Below are 15,904 nucleotides of genomic sequence, written 5' to 3' on the forward strand. Positions count from 1 at the left end.
ACTCGACTCCAGGGAAGTCTATCTAAAATCTTTGGAATCTAGTTTAGCTCGGCACCACGAACGCTCCGCCCAGGATCACCGCTGGCTCGTCAATGTTGTGATGCTCGTAACTGCGACATGGTTAGCCTCATTCACCACCGTGACCTGGCCCGGTAGGACTGGATGATCCCCATACCTGAGTGTCCCGACTCCGCCCGCTTCGAGGATGAGACTTGTGTCTTCGAGCGATTTCCCGGTCCAACGCATCGCGAACGCGCGCAGAATATGACCATGCGCCACGATAAGGACGTCTCCCCTGGGCTCTTTGCCCTCCAGACAAGGGCCGTGGTATTTCTGCCTGATCTCTGCAATCAGCGCGTCCAGCCGACGGATGATGTCTTCAGGGGATCTGCATATGTGTCAGCTTTTCTTTCCAATGCAACAACCTTTTCTACCATCTTTTGTCCAAAGCCATCATAGAAAGAATAGAGAACGGAGGGAATACGTACTCTCCCCCCGGACACCCGTCCCGCCAGATATCCCACGACCCCTCCCCCTTCTGCGCCCGCATCTCCCGGATCTGCTTGCTCGTCAACCCCTCGTAGTCGCCGTAGTCCCACTCGCGCACCGCCTCCGTCACTTCGACACGCGCTTCCGTCCGGATCGGCTCTTCCGTCTCGGGCTTGCGCCGCTCCGTCCACGGGAGTCGCTCGCGACAGCCGATCTCGAGGAGCTCGAGGGTGCGTTGCGCGCGGGCGCGGGGAGAGACATATCTATATTTGATTAGCCTTAGCATCGTTCTCCCCTCGTATGGTGCTTATACAGATCATCGGTCGACATGAGGTTCAGACAGTCATTGGATCGGGAAATCTTACACATGTGCAAGGTTCTTAGGAACGATCAGTCTGTCATCGCCGAGGAGCGCTTTGCCCGTTGCTTTGATGCGGCTTTCGCCGTTCGCGGTGAGCGGGAGGTCGGTCGTGCCGGTGTGCCGGCCGTTCAGGGACCATTCTGTTTCGCCATGACGGACGATGAAGCACCTGGGGGCGGGGGCCATTTTGTTCAGCGGTTTTGTATATTTGATCTGGGAGATGCGGGAGATGCTGGGAGGTACTTGCGCTTGTACGGAGTAGATAAGGCCGGGATGCTAGATTTCACTGTTCGGTGGGGGCTGTTGCGTCATTGATTTCCTTGCTGGGCACCACGGCTCTGGTGAACGGATTGGGAATAGCGCTTATAGTACCTCGCTCTGGTTATTGTTATTTGTTTATCTGGAGGATAGCTAATATTGGCCTACAGTATGGACACTGTATCATCCGTAGTCACTGTACTCCATACATTACTACGTTTACATCGGGGCCTTCGGGATTTGAAGCTCCAGTCGACGAGGAGCAAGCAATGGACCAGGCCGGGTGGTGCTTGGAGGAGGTTAATTCTTGTTGTTTCATTCTGAATTGACACAGAGGAAGAATGAGAATACTCTGCGCAGTACATTAATGAATTTCGAGTTAGGATGAGAGGAGCCCACAGGGACTCGGAGATAGAGGAGATTGCCTAAGATCGGACGTTGACCTCCACCAAGACGGACACCGCGATCACGAGGTAGTAGACATGATACGATGAGATTTACCATATACTCCTACTCTATCTCACTGGGAATGCCGCTCAATTGAGATAAGAAGGAAGTATCATCATAGTTGGACTTTGTTTAGAAGCTTAAGCCAAGGTTTATTCAAAATGTAGGTACCGGCGACTATGACTTAACCAATTGCCTGAGATACACTTGTAGTATGGTTCTCAATCATTTCCAGTGCTCTTCAAGATCTTAATATAAATTACCTATTCAATGGCTGAAGCCTAAAAACACCGCCTGTGACGTTCAATATAGAATCGTGGTGAGAAGAAGCGGGGACGCCGTTGGTGCCTGAGGACGGAAACCCCCTGCTGACCTCACCCGAGTTGCTTCCCTTCTAAGGCTCACCACATTATTCATTTCTCCTCCTCCGCACCCTCACCACCACCATTGACACTCTCTCCTCTTTCCCCTTCTCCTCAAAATACCCTGTACATTTCTTCTTTCCTGCCTCTTCCTTCGATAGTATCGACCATCAACAGATCCTCGGAGAACCCGTCCCCGCTTTCTGTCGACCGGTTCCGTTACTGCCGTCCAATCTCCCACCTATCCGCTATCATTCCCCCGTGCCCGAATACGAGCGCACTTGGGTCTTCTGCCTTGGAGCAAGTACACGCTCGCTCTCTGCAATGCGTGCCAGTGACTTCACTTAATCTGATCCTCGGTGCTCGATCTTCCTTCTCCGATTCACTCACGATCGCCTCCTGTCCACCTAACCCGTCATGCCGTCGATCCTGAGTGATGCCGACAAAGAAACTGTCAAGAGAAATGTCCCGAAGCCGGCGAACAAGATCCATGCCGTAGCTGTTGCGCGACTCTATGTTGCCTACCCGGACCCCCACAAATGGACATACACAGGCATCCAAGGCGCCGCTGTCCTGGCCAATGACCTGGTCGGGCGCACGTTCTGGCTTAAGATCGTGGATATATCGGTGAGTCCTGCTTTGTAACCGGAGCTCTCTTATCTTACTGTTATTCCAATGCAAGAGAGAACTAATGTGCCATCTGAGCTTTAGCCCTCCGGGAGAGGCGTCATCTGGGACCAAGAGATCTACGACAACTTTCCCTACAACCAAGACCGGACCTTCTTTCACACATTCGAATTGGAAGACTGCGCTGCTGGCCTGTCGTTCGCCGATGAGAAGGAAGCTAAGACCTTCATTAAGAAGGTCCATGAGCGGGAGAAGAACGCTAGCAAAGAGACGCGCCAAACGCCTTTCGCATCAACCCGAGGCCAAGGTCCTGCCCCAGTCGCGAATGGCAAGCACGGTATCGGGCGTTCGATCTTTGGTAGTCTACTAGGTCATCGTTCTAGTTCAGGCTCAAGTGCACCACCGCCCACTCAACACGCCGAGCTTCCTGCTGCGCCTGCCCTCCCGGTTGCCCCTCCTCCGCCTGCAAGCCCGGCACGCAAGTCGTTGCCTTTCGACACCAATGACCCGTCATGGAAGGGTCTGCTAGACGAATTGCTCCAAATGGGCATTACGGAAGACCAGATTGCGGAGAACTCGGATTTCATCAAGGCCTATATTGAACAGAAGCAGGCTAATGGTGGCGATTCGTCGCCGGCCTCCGAAGAGCAGAATAGAGGGAAAGCTCCACCCCCACCTCCTCCATCCGCCCCTCCCACTCCAAAGACTAGTGCCATCAGCCCACAGAACACTGGGAACAGTGGGGGGAGTCGTCGCGGAGCTCCCCCTCCCCCTCCTCCGTCGCGGCGTGCTCGTACAGACGCGGAAGAGGAACCGGCGAAGCGTGAACCATCTCCCCGGCGAAACATCTTCCGAGCGCCCCCTCCCAATTGCAGATGCTGGAAAATACGCCCACACAAATGCGCCTGCTCCGCCTGGCCGCCCCTCGAGCTGCGTCGGGCGCCCATCCAGGCCCTCCCCCGCCTCCACGGCCGCCGAAGACACCTATGGATGACAGCCCATCCCGCCACGGAGTTCCTCCACCTTTCACGGGGGAGCGAAAGGTGTCCGCTCCACCGGCGCCACCGAGTCGTAGCCCGGTACCTCCAGGGCCACCTCCCCCGCCCCCTCGTGCGGCGGCAACACCCCCGCAGCTCCCTCCGAAGATCCCCAATGCAGCAGCTCCCTCCGCGCCGACGCCGCCCCCTCCACCTCCCAGAAGTCCAGCATCCCAACCACCACCGCCTCCTCCCGTCCCTGCGTCGTCCAGGCCACCCCCTCCGCCCCCTTCATCAAGTGCTGCTCCTCCTCCACCTCCGCCGCCTCCAGCGACTTCCACGAAAACTGGCCCTCCGCCACCAGGGCCTCCCCCACCTCCGGCACCAGCCAGTTCGGTTCCGCCTCCGCCCCCACCTCCGTCTTCACACATACCGCCTCCGCCACCTCCACCGTCGAGCACCGGCCCTACTGCGCCTCCCCCCCCTCCTCCTGCACCCGGTGGTGGCGCACCCCCTCCACCGCCCCCTCCTCCTGGAGCTGGCGCTCCTCCTCCCCCACCTCCTCCGGGGGCTGGCGCGCCTCCTCCACCCCCGCCTCCCGGCGGAGCAGCGCCGCCTTTGCCCAAACCTGCTGGCGGTCGGGACGACCTCATGGCTGCCATTAGAGCTTCAGGAGGAGCCGGCGCTGGAGGCCTCCGGAAGGTCAGGGATACCGAGAAGCGAGACCGAAGTGCGGCAATGGTCCCCGGAGGCGCTAATGAGTCGTCTGCGCCGACTCCCAGTAGTGGAGGTGGACCCCAGGGCGGTTTGGCCGGCGCTTTGCAGGATGCGTTGGCAAAGAGAAAGCAGAAAGTTAGCGGAAGTGGTAAGTTGACTTGTCGTGTTTTCACACTTTGCATGTTGTATCATCAACTAACGGTCACGCAGACGATGAGAAAGATGACGACGATGATTGGTGAGACCAGGGGTGACTTTTGTCAGTTCGTGAAAATACGTTTTCTCGTGTTGTTTGCGGACTAGACCTGTTATGATTCGTTTGATACCTCTACTTCATAGCGGTGTTCTTGTCTTCCTCCTCGTCTATATAGTTCTCTGCTTGCACACTGATCCCAACTCGAGTCTATTATTGGAGTCGGGGATACTATGTGCGTTCATCTTGCAGATGAATAAAAGCAATGTTGTATTGACAGAGGGTGTCGTGTGAGATGAATGGATTGATCAAGAGAGAGAGAGATGGTGCTAAGTTGTAGAATCTGACGTACCCTAGAGTCCATGAATTTGTAAGTCCGTTCTCATTCTCCTTTGGATATACTCCGGAGAATTGTTGGCCCGACGCGGTAATTCCCGCAGCGGGTCGAAGGAAAGCCGCGCGAGAAGAAAACCCATGACGATGGACAAAGAGGCAAAACAACACGGCGCATCTCGAAATTTCGCGACGGTGGCTTGTTACTGATGACAAGACCGAAATGCTGCCATCGTCATCTTTGAAACCGATTGTTCCCTCCGCCTCTCTTTTGCGTTTCCTGCGTTCCCAATCCGACTCACTTCTCTTCTTTACGGCAAACTCGTCAACGTGCGGCGGTCCGGTCCAATCCCGACCACCTTGCGCCTTGTCATCCGGGAATTATTCCATATGGACTGAGATAACCCCAGCGCGGCGCCATGCGACTTTAGAGGCCGGCTTTCTCCCTGTTCCAAGTTTTCCGAGACGCAACACCCTACGATGTCGAACCTCGTCCGGCCAGTCTACCTTCACAAAGGTAGACCTGTATCCCAAGATACAGAATACACGAGCGTCATCTACAAAAAGCCGCCCTCTCTTGCGCAGGATTCTTGATTTCCGGCGCGGAAAGGCAGCCGCGGACGCGAAGCTTAATCGCGCTGGTGGACCGGCATTGATTGACGACGGAGCCGATGCTGGCTTGAACTATAAACGGAGTCTGGCAGCGAAAGCCCCAAACGAGTTGCGGTTACGATGTACAGAGTTTGATATCAATGGCAATGTGACTCTTGTGAATGGCGAGTTCAAGAAGAGCGAGCTCATCGCCAAGGTTCGTACCCAGGTGTTCTGCACCGGTTATGGAATCGAATAGCTAACGGCGATTTAAGTATGGCTTGCTCCCTCGAGATCTCCGAAAGATCGATTCGTCGACCCTTCCTCATATTCTCGTACGGCCCAGCGCGATCCTCATCAACCTCCTCCATCTTCGGGTGCTTATCAAGGCCGACCGGGTTCTGGTCTTTGACGCCTATGGATCGACGGACTCGTATATGCAATCGCTATTCGTGTACGACCTGGAGGGGAAGCTACGGCAGAAGCAGTCGCAGGGCGCCGGTGCCTTGCCGTATGAGTTCCGGGCTTTGGAAGCTGTCTTGATCAGCGTCACAAGCGGTCTCGAGGAAGAGTTCAACGGCGTTAGAGAACCGGTCGTGCGCGTCCTCCGGGCGCTGGAGGAAGATATTGATCGGGACAAGTTGCGGCACCTCCTGATCTATTCCAAGAGACTGGGTACTTTCGAGCAGAAGGCACGTCTCGTCCGTGACGCCATCGACGATCTGCTGGAGGCAGACGACGACCTGGCGACAATGTATCTCACTGAGAGTGCGAATGGCTTCCAGCGTGAAGAACACGATCATCAAGAAGTGGAGATGCTTCTGGAATCGTACCACAAGGTTTGCGATGAGATTGTGCAGGCTAGCGGCAACCTGGTAACTAGCATCCGTAACACCGAGGAAGTGTAAGTCACAACCTGTGGATACGATGCGTGCGACCCATGCTAACTACATACAGCGTGAAAGCTATTCTCGATGCTAACCGCAACTCGCTCATGCTTCTGGACCTTAAGTTTAGCATTGGGACGCTCGGCCTTGCGACTGGAACGCTCTTCTCCGCCCTGTACGGAATGAACTTGAAGAACTTTATTGAGGAATCGGACCTAGGATTCGGCGCCGTCTCGGTGACCTGCTTTGCTATCACCGCAGTGGTCTGTGTGTACGGACTAGCTAAGCTGCGCAAACTCCAACGCGTCCGGATGTGGGGTGAAGCCGGCGTAGGTGGTGCTCCTATCGTCCCTCTTCCCACCCGCAGCGGGGCGCTTGCAGGCCACCGGTCTAACTGGCGTGCGGATGCGATCGAACCTGTCTGGGGTAGTCTTCCCGGTGAAGGACGAACTGAGAGGATCAAGCGTCTGAGGGACGGGGCCGCGGCTGCTGCGGCTACCAGGTCTGTCGCTTCTGAACCCACCGCGCACCGAGCTTCGATGAAGCATTCACCGGGAATGGGTCGTGCAGAGCAGTATGCCTCTGAAGGCGCTGCCGCTAACCCTGGAGGATCTCTGTAAAGGTCCACAGATGGTCATTGGATTGCCTCCATGGGGTCTGACTGGCCTTTTTCATTGCCTACGTTGGCCAAATTTGCATTAGAGGATGGGTGGAGCTTGTGCTTTTTACTCCTTAGACTTAGATACCATCATCTCCTTTCCACCTCAGTGTCTGGAGTATCACTTCTGACCTATGTACTATTCTATACACAATATCACTACTATAGACATTGGGTATACACCGCTCAGTTCATAGATATATCTTTTTTACACGAGACTGAACCCATATACTCGAGCAGACACCTTGTCGCAATTCTCAATATCACATTTTCACTTGATTATGGGTACGTTTCCGATATCAAACTCGCTCAGCGGCGATGAAATCGCTACTGTTTATGTGTTTACTAGTAGCTCCGAAGATTTATGTGACGCTCTCCATTTGTCCACGTGCACTAAGGTGAGGGTCTCACAGATAATGCTCACGATACTTTCCTTTGCGTTATCTTATGTCTTTCAACATCATTCAGGTGTCTCCTCGTCGTACAGATAGCGAGGCCTGGCTAAGTTGGATCAGGTAACTGGCGGGTCCTGTTTTGCTTACGTCATGTATATCACCAATTGTTCTCGCGAAATTCGCAAAAATTCTAGATGATCAATTAAGTGCAGAGATACCGTGAAAACATCACCGGATAATGGCATTCATATAAATTGCCTCCAATTATGGTACTACTCGCTACGCACGGAATCATATACATAGACAAGCCATGGGCAAAGCCAGAAACAAAAACCCACGCAATGTGGCCCATCTCTCCGGGAAGCCACTCGCAGAAACAATCAAGGCCTCGCCTGCTATTGTCACCACAGCCCAGGAGAAATGGGTCACCTCGCAAGACCTAACAGAGCCCGGTCTGCCCTACGTGCCTGAGGTGATGCATGCGTTGACTCTCTTCCTTTTGGGAAATATCAACGTCAACTCCAGTCATCTCTTCCGAGCCGACATCCTCTACGATAGCATGGGGCTTCTGAAGACTCCACAGCAGAGAGAACACACATTTGTGCAGACGGGTAATGCCGAAGCCGTCGCAGGTCCAAATGTGGCGGACTCCGTGGAACCACTGCCTGCGAGAGACATCCAGGGCTTTACACTAACGAGGACGGTTGTCAGACGGCTAATTCCGCGAAACCCCAAATTGGATCGCCCTATGGAGCAAACTTGCCATTTCTATGAAGGAATTCAGGCTGTACAGGCATGTTCTTGCGGCGATGCCACTTCCTCCGATGAACAGTCTACGGACACCTCGTCCCGACGAGACCTCATCGTCTACTCGCCGCATATCAAGTCGAAAGAGGATACCCCATACTACCACCCTCTCCTGCAGGCATTAGCTTATCTTTATGACTATGAATGCGGCTCCTCGGTCACTGAAGAAAAAGCAGGCTCGGGCACATTGTCTCTCCACTTTGTGCCTTGGCCCGAGGAACCGATCCAGAACCGGCTGGAGCGCACGCTGCATATATTGCTCAATAACCACATTCGTCTGGCTGGTAACACGCATCTTTCTGAAGGCCAGGATGAGGAAGATTACAACCCAAACAAAGACAACATCATCCCTCGGCATCTAGTACAGGACACTTATCTCCGGCTCAAGTTCAAGTACGCGCCGGATCTCTGTGAGAGGTGGGTCGAGAGCACAGATCCCGGGAAACATGTCTTTGAGGACCTTGCCATTACCGCATTCCTCATCGAGCTCTGGAGAAACATGTACGGCGTTGTTCCGGCAGATGAGCGGAGCGAAGATGCACAGGAAAAAGTCCGCAAATTCCCAGGTTTTGTTGACATGGCCTGCGGCAACGGGTTGCTAGTATACGTGCTCCTCATGGAAGGGTACGATGGCTGGGGATTTGATGCCCGCCGCCGCAAGACATGGAGCATCTTTCCCGAGACCGTGCAGGAACGTCTGAAGGAGCAGATCTACATCCCGAGACCATTCGTGGATGCGATGACGGCTGCCGGTTTAGAGAGCGAGCTACACGACCTCGGAGTGGGATTCCACTCCGGTATGTTTCCGAAGGATACTTTCATCATCTCCAACCATGCGGACGAGCTCACGCCGTGGACTCCTCTGATGGCCGCTCAGGCCCACCCCGACTCGCCCTCACCCTTTATTGCGATTCCATGCTGCTCGCACTCGCTGTCTGGGGCGAGATATCGTTATCCCCCTCCAAAGGCACAGTCTTCATCAAGTGCGGATGATCCACAGGATGGAGATGAAGTTGAGCATGACCCCCAGCCCGCATCTGGTGATCTCAAGGCTCTCCGGAGAGCGAAGCAAGATGCTCTGTCTGAGACTGGGTTCAATAAATCCATGTATGGGGCTCTCACAGCCAAGACCATGAGCATCACGCAGGAGATTGGGTGTGAGGTGGAAAAGACCATTCTCCGCATACCTAGCACACGCAATATGGGAGTAATAGGAGGACGAAGAGCTACAACGGAAAAATGGCGGGAAAGGGCCGAGGCCACCGATAGCCGTGATCACACATCGAAGGTAGACGGCGAATACATTGCTGACCAAGTAATGGAAGTGGTGCATCGCGAATGCTATCGAGAAGGAGGTCTCTTGGCTGCTGCGAAGATCTGGGTCGATCGCGCTAAAGGACTACACCAGAAGTCGGGGAAAGCCAAAGAACGCGGACATTGATCGTGGGAGTGTTCATGTATATAGTTCTTCGCATACTATAGCATAAGATACCCTTTTGGCGCATCATATATGGACGCTCGCGTAAGAGCTCAGCGACGGGTGAAAACAGCTAGATAATTTCATTGCCATTAGACTGTCCATTTCCCATATGAACACTTCTTTCAGATCATTATCGTCAACTCGGGGTGTCCTAGGTTGTTGCTTCATGAAAGCCTATGATGTCATTATCACGTGACCACGTGCATCTCTTCCGCATCGCGACGAGTGAATCAGTTCCATCTCGCGTCAAGAGGCTCCTCATGCCGCCGGAACGCACAAATGTCCCGGTGAAGCTGTCCTTGCCCTTGGTCAGTTTGCTTTCCCATCCATTCTGTGGATGAAACCCCACTAACACCACAGCATCCAGCAATACCAGCAGGACATCTTCACCGAACTCCGCACGGAGGATGAGCTAGTTATTCTGGCGCGCGGCTTGGGGCTGCTCCGTCTGATAACGAATCTACTGCATTTTTACGATGCAGCCGGAAACAACCTGGTTCTTGTCGTGGGGGCTGATGATCGGGAGAATGAGTGGATTGGAGAAGGTATGCACGTCCTTGTGGATCAGTGTAGAGGTGTCCGTACTAAGCCTTCGTAGCCCTAGCGGAGCACTGCATCATCAGCAAAACTCCTCTGGCGAGAGGCCTGAAGGTGATCAACACAGACAGAGCTACGGTTTCTGCACGGTATGTGCTCGAAGCTAGCTGACTGATCAGTGCTAATACTTTGAAGAGAAACGCTTTATGCAGAGGGGGGTATTCTGAGTGTGACATCCAGAATTCTGGTTGTTGATCTCCTGTCCAGTCAGTCTGCGTTTTCATTTACTTCTTTTATGCAGGGTGCTGAACTATATCAGGGCTCCTCGATCCCCAGAAGATCACAGGAATGATCGTTCTCCATGCCGACAAGTAATCTCTCCGCCCTGTCCTTGAGATTAATATACTGACCGAAATAGAATCGTCGCTACATCAATCGAGTCGTTCATAATCCGTGTCTACAGACAAGAAAACAAGCGAGGGTTTCTCAAAGCCTTCTCCGACTCTCCCGAGCCATTCACCACGGGATTCGCTCCTTTGGCCAACTCCCTGCGGAACCTCTTCCTTCGCAAGGCGTCCTTATGGCCACGCTTTCACGTCACTGTTGCGGAGTCTCTTGAGGGCCACCGAAAAGCCGAGGTCATTGAGCTGGAAGTCCCGATGAGCGATAAGATGCGAGAAATCCAGAACGCTGTTCTGGAATGTGTGGAGATATGTATTGGAGAGCTGAAGAAAGCAAACACGGGGCTGGATATGGAGGACTGGACGCTCGATAGCGCGCTGCATAGAAGCTTCGATATCTCGGTTCGGCGCCAACTCGAGCCTATGTGGCACCGTCTCAGCTTCAAGACCAAGCAGATTGTCAGTGATTTGTCTGACCTCCGCGCGATCCTCCAGTAAGTCCATCACGTTGAAGATGCCGATGAATCATGTCTAACCATCCATTAGCGCGCTACTTACGTACGACGCTGTCTCCTTCGTGAAGTATCTTGATACCATTGTGACGGCACACTCTCCGCCACCTGGGTCGACAAGGCACAACTATTCCCCATGGCTTTTCCTCGACGCAGCTCACATTCTTTTTCAGACGGCAAAGTCCAGGGCATACCAGGGTAAAATCAGCAACGATGTAGCTCGATCCTCGTCAACTTCGTTGCCTACCACCTTGCAGCCTGTCCTGGAGGAGCAACCCAAATGGGAAGTCCTGGCCGAAGTGCTGGAGGAGATTGAAACGGACGCATACCTCAACCCAAGCAATGTAGACGAGTCGAATAGCACCGTGTTGATCATGTGTGCTGATCAGCGGACCTGTCGGCAGCTCCGAGAATACTTGTCAACAATGCATACCAGAATCGACGAAGGGGGTGGAAATGACGATGCCAACGAAGATGTCAAAATCAAACCTTCTGCAGAGGTAATGCTCCGCAGGCGCCTGCGTGAGTACCTTGACTGGAAGACTTCCCTGTCAAACGTCAATAAAAACCTGTCCGCCGCGCCTCCTGCTAGCGATAACCAGTCTGAGAAGGGCCGGAATTCGCCGGCTCCTTTGAATCAACAGGCGAGAGCACCTCCGAACAAGCGGCGCCGTGTTCGGGGTGGAGGAACAGTTTCGTCGGCATCAGGGCGCGTTCCTAATGCCAGCGTGCAGACAGATGTCGAGCTACCAGACCAGGTAGCCGAATTGCGGGATGAGCTGCAACCCACGGAGGTCGAAGAAGCGCAAAAGGCGGACATCATCATCGACGATCTGGAGGACATGGAAGAGTTTTATGAGCTGTATGATATGAATGACCTTGTGATGGTACACCCTTACGACGGTGACATGGACGAGCATATTCTGGAAGAAGTGCGGCCGCGGTACATCATCATGTACGAGCCTGAGCCTTCCTTTATCCGGCGAGTCGAGGTATACCGCAGCTCTCATGTGGGAAGAAATGTGCGCGTGTACTTCATGTACTACGGCGGATCTGTCGAAGAACAACGCTACTTGAGCGCTGTACGCCGGGAAAAAGACTCGTTCACGAAACTCATCAAAGAGAAGGGAGTAGGTCTCACGCCGTCATCCATTACATGACCGGAAATCTAACCCCAACCCAACAGAACATGGCTGTAACTATCACACACGACAAAAGCGCCGTCGACCCTCAAGAACAGTTCCTTCGAACGGTCAACACCCGCATCGCCGGAGGCGGCCGACTGGCCGCCACAGCATCTCCTCCGCGTGTCGTCGTCGACGTCCGCGAGTTCAGAAGCGCGCTTCCATCTCTGCTGCACGGCAACAACATGATAATCGTTCCATGCCAGCTGACAGTTGGCGACTACATTCTTACTCCGGATATTTGTGTGGAGCGCAAGTCCGTTCGTGATTTGATAGCGTCTCTCCGGAACGGACGTCTCTACAACCAAGCTGAGACAATGCTCCAGCATTACAAGAACCCGCTTCTGCTGATCGAATTCGACCAGAACAAGTCCTTCACCTTTGACGCATTCGCGTCTGCATCGAACCCGGGGACAACGGCTCTGACGGACTTTGGATTCTCCTCGTCTGGTGCCGCAACCACGTCTGCAAGCAGTTCATTGGTAAACCCGTCCAGTCCAAAATCTGCGCAGCACATGCTCGTCCTTCTCACCTTGACGTTCCCCCGTTTGAAGATCATATGGTCGTCATCGCCCTACCAGACGGCAGAGATCTTTGCAGAGCTTAAGAAGAACAATCCTGAGCCTGATCCTCTCCAGGCTGTGCAGATCGGACTGGATATTGAAGTTGGGGCGTCTAGTGACGGGAACATCATGGCTGCCGCAGGGATCGAGCATCGCGCTTTTAATCCCCTCCCACAGGAGATGCTCCGTGCTGTTCCAGGCGTGACACCAGCTGTTCTTGACCGACTCGTGGTTGAAACAGGCAATATCAGCGAAATTGCTAATATGGATGTTGAACAGCTCGATCCATTAGTGGGCAAGGAGACGGCACGAAAGATTGTGGGCTTCTTTCGAAAAAGCGTGTTCGATGCTGAGACTCGATAGTGCATGTATGAAAGAGATACTTGATGATGACTACAATGATACTATATAGGTAAATAAAGCAGTTTCAAAGTTTTTGATTCTCGTAGCCTTTCATAAATCTATCATCCAGTTTTGAAAAGAAAAAGCAACGAAAAAAGCAACAGGCAAGAACGGAGCAGACGAAAGAACTGCCCACACGAAAAACACAGCGCATGGCTGGTATCATGAAACGATAGATGCATCGCAAGCAATTCTCTGCGGGGTCCCTAGAAGTACTCCTCATGGAAGCGTGAAAGAGAAGATCGCCTGGGTCACCAATCCGCCTAATCCGATTCCATCCTGTCGGGTTTCCCTGCCGATCATTCATACCCTAGCGTTGGGCGCAATGCTGTGTAGCGATATTCGAATCCCCCTCTGTCAGAAGCGTGGAGGGGGGAGGGGCACCGCAGCCCTGAAATTCTCCCTCATCAACCTTCCCAGGAACCGGATGGCAGCCGAGAGCGCCAAACTTCCTCTGTGCAACGCCGAAAGGAAGGAGTGGCAACGAGAAAGGAAGCCTGCCGGATCTCCCGGGAAGAAGATGGAAGAAAGTAGGTTGGCGAAGAATTCCCGTTCGCCAGGGGCTGAATGGCCAAAGGAGGGAGATAGTTGGGGGGAGGAGTTTAGAGGTCGTCGATGTTGACATCCTTCTCTTCTTCGCTCTCGCGGTCCTCGTCGAACTCGACGTTGTCCTCGAAACCCTCGTGACCGTAGGTGTCGGTTTCGTTGATCTTAGCGTGCTCGGGCAGCTCGCCGTAGGCCTTGAGACTTCTGGCCTCGTCGGCGGTGTACTTCATGATCACGTCGCCCTTTTCGTCTTGGTAGTCACGCAGCGAGAGAAGAATGATGTCACCCTGGTTGATCCAGACCTTCTTGCGCAGCTTGCCACGGATGTGTGCGAGACGCTTCTCGCCGTCGAAGCACAGAGCCTCGAGACGGCCATTACCGAGCATCTTCACGACCTGCGCATACTCCTGGCCTTCCTCCTTGAACACGAGTTCACGCTTCTCGTTGTCGTTTTCGTTCTTTCCACGACGACGGTTCTTACCGCCCTATTCAGACTAGTTAGTTTTGTTCTTTTTCTCCGGTGCACGGGATGAAGAATTTTGAGAAACTACCCCGCCCTACTGCATCCTGTGATGATTTTCATGACCGCCTTCATGACTTCAGATACACCATGGTGGATCTGAAATCACGACGGCAACTCCAGTCAAAAACAGGGGAGTTGGGAGAGTTTCCGATAGATGATCTCTTGTGTTGTTGGGCAGGAGAAAAATCAGAATCTTACCTTTCCCTTATTCTTGGGCATGGTGAAAGCTCACAACCCACGTAGAAACCTCTTTCTGTTGGTTCCGTCCCTCTCGATGAGAAACTGGGATGGGATGAGATTGGAAATGTCCGGGGGACGAAGAGGGAGTAGGTGGGGGAAAGGATGAGGAAGAGACGGGAAGCAATTTCACATATAACAACTCTGAGAATAGTGGGGGAAGTCACGGTGGCGTGGCGGCCTGAGGGCAGCCTTAGGCTCGCCACAGGGGTCCGCCAATCGCCGGGTGTAGACAGTCACCGCCTCTGGCTGGTCGGCTTCTGGCGGCAGAAAATCATCTCATCGAGTTTCCTTCACGCACATTCTCACCTTTTATTCATTCGATCCTATTCGATTCTTTCTCATTTCTCCTTGACCTTTACGTGGGCGAAACGGCTATTTCACGCCTATTGGCTGGTTATCCCTCCCTGGTCCAGTGGCGACTTCGTCTGAACAATGTGTCATTGAACGCTCCCAGCGCTCATGCCAGCAAACATCCCACCATAACACTCTCTCCCTTCCTATCTGGAGATGAAGATAATTGCATCTACGAAGCAATTCACCCTGCGATATGTCCAGAAACATGTCATTCCTCCTGTTGCGGCCCGCTATCTAGGATCCCATATTCACCCTATCCGACCTAAGATTCACCACCTCTACGCCAACCGGGATCGGGACACGCTTTGGTGGCGAGTTTCCATAAAACAGATTCAAGGCTACAAGCGGGTGGTTCGATCATGGAGTGCGCGCAGGGTTAAGATCGCTTTCCGACAGGCGCTCAAAGAACGTGGGTTCGATGCTGAGGGGAGAAGACTCCAGCCAGAATCCGGGAATGATACACACCAGAATGCGCCTGAGGGGAAAGAAGACAATCTCACTGGATCCTTGGAGATCATCGTGCACCCCCAGAGTATTTTGGAGAGTCACTCCGCAGTGCAATCGGACATGCACAGTCTTTTGAATAGTCTGATGGAGAAGAAACTCACCGCCCCCAGCAACCACAAAGGGGATAAATCATGACAATTAGATGTACACTACTAGATCAGGATATATATAGAATGTAATTGTAATATAATTAGAACACATCTGACCTGAAAATCCTCACAGGGTTGTGGCAGAAGATGAGGATCGAAGCATGTACTCCGTACCTGGTGGACCGCATAACACGCGGCCCTTTCCCCTTGGCATTTGACGATCCGCCGACAACAACAACTCAATCATCACCATCTCCGTAACCACCACCACCGCTGTTTGTCTTCCTCTCTCCCCCGCCCTCACCTCCTCCTCGGTCTATCTATTGTATGCGCCTGTCAACGCGCTCCGTCTTCTCTCCTCTCCGCCCAACATGTTGGTCTCCTTGACTGTCGGCAAGGTTGACGCTGGCGTCGCCGTGCTCTTAACCCAAGACAACCGACTGGTAAGCGTCCTTTTCCGATTA

The 15,904-nt window shown here is 53.4% G+C and overlaps 7 protein-coding genes across 7 annotated transcripts in view; 5 read left to right on the forward strand and 2 right to left on the reverse strand.

Moving 5' to 3' along the window:
• Window positions 1-43: 43 nt before the first annotated feature.
• ATEG_07196 (histidine phosphatase family protein) lies at window positions 44-1,036 on the reverse strand (the record flags this gene model as incomplete). Its single annotated transcript, XM_001209882.1, has 4 exons — window positions 44-110; window positions 176-388; window positions 489-752; window positions 855-1,036. 4 exons carry the CDS (start codon window positions 1,034-1,036, stop codon window positions 44-46), a joined length of 726 nt encoding a protein of 241 aa, XP_001209882.1.
• A 1,298-nt stretch (window positions 1,037-2,334) lies between these two features.
• Window positions 2,335-4,480, forward strand: ATEG_07197 (WASP family protein; the record flags this gene model as incomplete). The annotated part of the gene is made up of 4 exons (XM_001209883.1): window positions 2,335-2,544; window positions 2,629-3,623; window positions 3,821-4,386; window positions 4,449-4,480. 4 exons carry the CDS (start codon window positions 2,335-2,337, stop codon window positions 4,478-4,480), a joined length of 1,803 nt encoding a protein of 600 aa, XP_001209883.1.
• A 507-nt stretch (window positions 4,481-4,987) lies between these two features.
• Window positions 4,988-6,862, forward strand: ATEG_07198 (CorA family magnesium transporter; the record flags this gene model as incomplete). Its single annotated transcript, XM_001209884.1, has 3 exons — window positions 4,988-5,572; window positions 5,631-6,259; window positions 6,313-6,862. 3 exons carry the CDS (start codon window positions 4,988-4,990, stop codon window positions 6,860-6,862), a joined length of 1,764 nt encoding a protein of 587 aa, XP_001209884.1.
• A 743-nt stretch (window positions 6,863-7,605) lies between these two features.
• Window positions 7,606-9,543, forward strand: trm44 (tRNA (uracil) methyltransferase; the record flags this gene model as incomplete). The annotated part of the gene is made up of 1 exon (XM_001209885.1): window positions 7,606-9,543. The coding sequence occupies one exon, from the start codon at window positions 7,606-7,608 to the stop codon at window positions 9,541-9,543; it is 1,938 nt and encodes a 645-aa protein (XP_001209885.1).
• A 566-nt stretch (window positions 9,544-10,109) lies between these two features.
• On the forward strand, window positions 10,110-13,142 carry ATEG_07200 (ssDNA endodeoxyribonuclease RAD1; the record flags this gene model as incomplete). Its single annotated transcript, XM_001209886.1, has 5 exons — window positions 10,110-10,233; window positions 10,439-10,490; window positions 10,538-11,014; window positions 11,067-12,162; window positions 12,219-13,142. The coding sequence occupies 5 exons, from the start codon at window positions 10,110-10,112 to the stop codon at window positions 13,140-13,142; spliced, it is 2,673 nt and encodes an 890-aa protein (XP_001209886.1).
• A 641-nt stretch (window positions 13,143-13,783) lies between these two features.
• Window positions 13,784-14,469, reverse strand: ATEG_07201 (translation initiation complex factor eIF1A; the record flags this gene model as incomplete). Its single annotated transcript, XM_001209887.1, has 2 exons — window positions 13,784-14,212; window positions 14,449-14,469. The coding sequence occupies 2 exons, from the start codon at window positions 14,467-14,469 to the stop codon at window positions 13,784-13,786; spliced, it is 450 nt and encodes a 149-aa protein (XP_001209887.1).
• A 1,342-nt stretch (window positions 14,470-15,811) lies between these two features.
• Window positions 15,812-15,904, forward strand: part of ATEG_07202 (putative chitin biosynthesis protein (Chs5)) — a gene marked incomplete at both ends in the record, with an annotated part of 1,320 nt that continues 1,227 nt past the window's right edge. The window contains one exon of the mRNA XM_001209888.1: window positions 15,812-15,883. Within this exon, the coding sequence (XP_001209888.1) occupies window positions 15,812-15,883 (72 nt within the window). The remainder of the gene's footprint in view (window positions 15,884-15,904) is intronic.

Source organism: Aspergillus terreus, genomic scaffold (genome assembly GCF_000149615.1).
Source record: "Aspergillus terreus NIH2624 scaffold_10 genomic scaffold, whole genome shotgun sequence".
Classification (NCBI taxonomy): domain Eukaryota; kingdom Fungi; phylum Ascomycota; class Eurotiomycetes; order Eurotiales; family Aspergillaceae; genus Aspergillus; species Aspergillus terreus.